Raw genomic sequence first — 4326 nt, forward strand, 5'->3', positions numbered from 1 at the left:
CACACCCCAGCTTGACGCATATAGCCGGAAGAAGCCGGAGAACTGACGACGGACGTCACTGACGTGGTTCAGCTGCTCTTTGTGCTTATTCTTTTGTTTTGCGGATGCGGAAACCTTCGATGTGCCGAAATGATGAAGAGGAGTCGTCTGAACCGCCGGCAGAGACACAGTTGCTGACGTCACTGGCAAAAGCACGTCGACTCTGCTCATATGGTAGTGACGGAAGCATATGGGCCAGCTGGTGTCGTACGGTAGTACAACGAGCCTGAAAGTGACGCGCAGTTGGAAATAAGAGGGGAAAACACAGCTGTGGTTCAGGATGTTTTGTTTTACTACATAAGGAGTGCTACTGCACATACCACGAACATTTGATGCCTGTTGTGAAGCCTAAAGCGCTAGCTAGAAGTATCCACCCTCGAAAAGAAAACTACCGCTTCCCCACCGAAATCCTACAACTATAGATGACTGCCCACCTACAGAAACCCTCGATCAACTATACTCCACCCCACGCACCTTACAGCGGTGACCGCACGAGGCGATGTTTTTTGGCGACGTGTCGCGTGATCATGATGTCGCCGTGTTTGCCATCTTGCCGTTCGGTAAGCTATAGGACCACCAGAATAATATAATTATGCCAGTACCCTGTGTCACGAAATCGGCGCACATTTTTATTAAGCCGGCACGCATAAATAGGTCGCAGAAAAGCTGTAAGATTATTTACTCTAAATTTTCTCTGCATGGCTCACCCTCTTAAATAATGTAGGTTAATGGTATTCAATGTCTTGAACAACGAAGAAAAAAAATTACGGTTGCAATTTCTCTCCTCGCTTTGGAATCGAGATCTAGCTATTAACCCTTCACCATATCTGTCGGTTTTAGCATCGTGGCATACGCGCCACCATCATAATAACTCGCTGACGCCGTATTTCGCACGAACAGATTTATTAAAGTTTTCATTTTTCCCTCGCACTATAACCGGGATGATACCTTACTGCATTTCGCCACACTTTGATGTTTATTAACTTTGTTGTTATTGTTTTGTTTGCCACGTAACCCACCCTGCTTGGACCCGTACAAGGCTTGCAGTATTAAATAAAGAGCATGAAGAATTAAGACACTCAGCGACGCAGACTTGCTAAAGGCAATTTCTCCCATTCATTTCGATAACAACATCTCGCGATCACCAGCCCTTCTTGCTCTTTATTGTCATACCAAGCTTTCACTACCTCGATGTTGTCACATGCACGGCTCAGGCGAAGCGGGCGTCCGCATTCAGGTTCTTCTTTGAAACCGCGCTAGGAAATTAAAATTTATTCACAAAGTATATCCAGAGCGGAAGTTACGAACTTGCGAAGCCTTCTGCAAATGGCTATCCCGAGTGCTGTTTCTGAGATATCAGCGAAATTTTCTACAGACCGGAACCTGAGCGACGCGATGAGCGACAATGCTTTGGCAACCGTCAGCTCATCGCGCGATGCCATCGTGCTGCATGTCGCCGCGAATTATCGTCACGTATGATTAGCGCTTAATTCACACTCCCGAAGTGCCATCCACCAACCCACCCACCTCTAACCTTCATAATGTCGTCATAGACTTGAGGCTCACGAAGCATCTGAACGAAGAAATTCGCACTAATTACATTTTGTGTCGCAACGCGACAGCATTAGGACATGTTGATGCCTTAATTACGTGTAGTTATGTGCAATTCTTTCATGGATTTGTCTGTGGATTCTACGGGTCTGTATGCAAACAAACTTACTTTTCTTCTGGTAATTAGCAAGTGGTCTTGCATCCTCGAAGAATATAAGGGTGGCGACACAGGTGCAATGAATATACATCGAGGTGTGTATAGTTGTCATTTCCAGACATGTCATCTTTTTCCCTCCAGCCAATGGTCGAATATTACGACCGATAACCGTTTTTTTTTTGTCTTTTTGTTTTCTGGAATAGGCTTATAATGCTATTCCACTAAAAAGCGACGGCGGTAAAGAATTCAGTAATGAAAATATGGGTAATCCAGTTGCCTTCCAGAAGCCCCCCTTTATCCACTTCCCCACCCTAACCCCAAATGGCTCCAGGGGGATAACCTCTCACCCGAATGCACCCTCAACCGGCATCCGCCAACCTTCACATCCAGATACATTATGTCGCTTGTGTGAGCCTCTCACCCGAATGCACCTTCGACAGACTTCCGCCAACCTTCACTTTCAGATAGATGATGTCGCTGGAGTGAAGGACCGGCTTAGAGCGAAAGTATTTAGCAGATTTGGCGACAGAGACGCACTGAAGATACATCGAAATGTATGTATTTGCCATTTCAGGCCTTGTGACGTCACTTCACTCCAGCCAATCAGCGAATATTACGACAAATTCTGCATTTTTTTCGCGGGCAAGGCTCCTAATGCTATCGTATTAAAAGCAACGGCGAAATCGAACTCAAAAGTACAATGGCCAATCCAGTTGTCATCCAGAAGCATCCCCTTCCGCCACATATATCCACCCATACCCTTCCTATAGCTACAAAGGGTTATTTTCTCACCCGAGTCCACAATCGATCCACATCCACCCACCTTCACTACCCAAATAAATTCACTCGCTTGATGAAGAATCAGCTGAAAGCGTTAAAGAGTATATGTATATCAACGCACTTATCGATAGTAATCTAACCATCGGCAATTGTTGCTTGTGCCACATGTCTGGTTATCCACAATTGTTTTTTCCTTTTATTCTCATATTCGACGAGGATGCGATGTTGTACGAGAGCTTCGTTGGGAGTTAGTACGTGTACGAATTCCAACGCCCTCCCTCCTCCTTATTTTCGTTTCCATAGTCGATATATATTTGATATTTTGAAGCAAATGGATTCGCTTTCATGTCCAGCCAGAAAAGTTTTCTTCGCCGCTCCTTGTAGCAGAGAGCTGGATCACCTTCGGTTATTTCTGAACAGCATGTCAATATAGCGCAGGAAAGAAAGAACGCGAGAGAGAAGCTCTCTAAAAAAGGAAACCTTCGGATCACCGCATCTCGTGTCGGCCGGAACATCGTAATATCCTCGCAGGCGGTCGATGGCAGCGGGGCGCTGAACACTGCACACGAGAGGAACCGCTAAACGCACCACGCCTGCGCGTGTCAGCTCCGCGTTCTGCACGAGAGGCGCCGTGAATCTTTTATAAACGCGTGGCGAAAGGATTGCGCGGAGCCCCTCCCCTTCCAACCTAACCCGCAACCCTTTTTCCACCGCTGTGCTTTTGAGGGGACGATGGGGAAAGCTATCTAATAGCAATACTAATGAAACTCCCTCAAGTCCCTGCGCTCGAAGCATGACACACTGAGTGCATCTGTGTTTGAGACTTGGCAAAGGACGAGTAACCACTCGGCTGCGTTTAAACAATTAAGAGAGTTTTTCAAGACTGCAATACTGCAATAACATTTCCCACTCCGTCGTTACCATCACCTGTCCATCATCCTTCAGTGCCAACATTGAAATGTGTTTATCACGTGAAAATCTGTAAAAAAAAAAAAAGTGCAATATTTTATGATTGTCTACCCCACCCCTTATGTAATACCCCGAAAGGGGCCTTTAAGGTTAATAAATGAAATGAAATGAAATGAAAGAGATGGCGCAATCGTTTGCTAACTCTAAAAGTTAGCCATGAGGAATGATCCAAAATTTGGTTGAGGGGCATCGCGACTAGAGCGCTCAGGCGGCTCCGCGACGGAGCGGTGACGGCAGCGCCACCGCGGCCGCGGCTGCTGAGACGTCCTCCGAATCGATCAGCAGCAGGCCGCCGTGGGGGGCTGGCCGGCCGGGGGCCCGTCCGCAATGCCGGACGAGCTACGGCTGTGGGATCCGCTGGCGGCTCGCCTTGTGCGCGATGCCCTGGCCAGTGCCCGGAGCCAGCTGAGGGCCGAAGCACGGCTGGCAGCGCGACTGGTCTCAGCGGCGCTGGCAGCCGCCATAGGACCGCCTCCAAGCAGCACCGTCGCGGCCAGCGAGCTGCAGCAACCGCAAGGCGCCGCCGCGACGGCGGAGGCGACCACGTCCCCGACGCGGAGGCACCAGCGGGCGGCGGGGGCGCCCCCGTGGAGCCTGTTGCCGGCCTGCTGCGCCGTCGTCTAGGACGGGAAGATGGCGTCTTCGTTCGCCTGTCTCCGCCTGGACGCGCTGTACCAGCCGCTGCCGACGCTGCTGTGCCTTCCCTTTTCGAGGTGAGTGCATGGCTCGTCGGTCAGCTTTGATGGCAACTGGATTCTGTCTCCGCTGTGGCATGTAGCCAGCTGCCCTGGCCATGAACCTGCCGTTGCCCACAGATGTGTAAATAGGCT

At 49.4% G+C, this 4326-nt stretch overlaps 1 protein-coding gene across 1 annotated transcript; it reads left to right on the forward strand.

The window, feature by feature from the left end:
• Window positions 1–3812: 3812 nt before the first annotated feature.
• Window positions 3813–4120, forward strand: LOC146179523 (uncharacterized). Its single transcript, XM_084579893.1, has one exon. The coding sequence runs from the start codon at window positions 3824–3826 to the stop codon at window positions 4118–4120; it is 297 nt and encodes a 98-aa protein (XP_084436019.1). The 5' UTR covers window positions 3813–3823.
• The last annotated feature ends 206 nt before the right edge of the window (window positions 4121–4326 follow it).

Source organism: Amblyomma maculatum, chromosome 9 (genome assembly GCF_055883805.1).
Source record: "Amblyomma maculatum isolate TAMU_Amacu chromosome 9, ASM5588380v1, whole genome shotgun sequence".
Lineage (NCBI taxonomy): Eukaryota > Metazoa > Arthropoda > Arachnida > Ixodida > Ixodidae > Amblyomma > Amblyomma maculatum.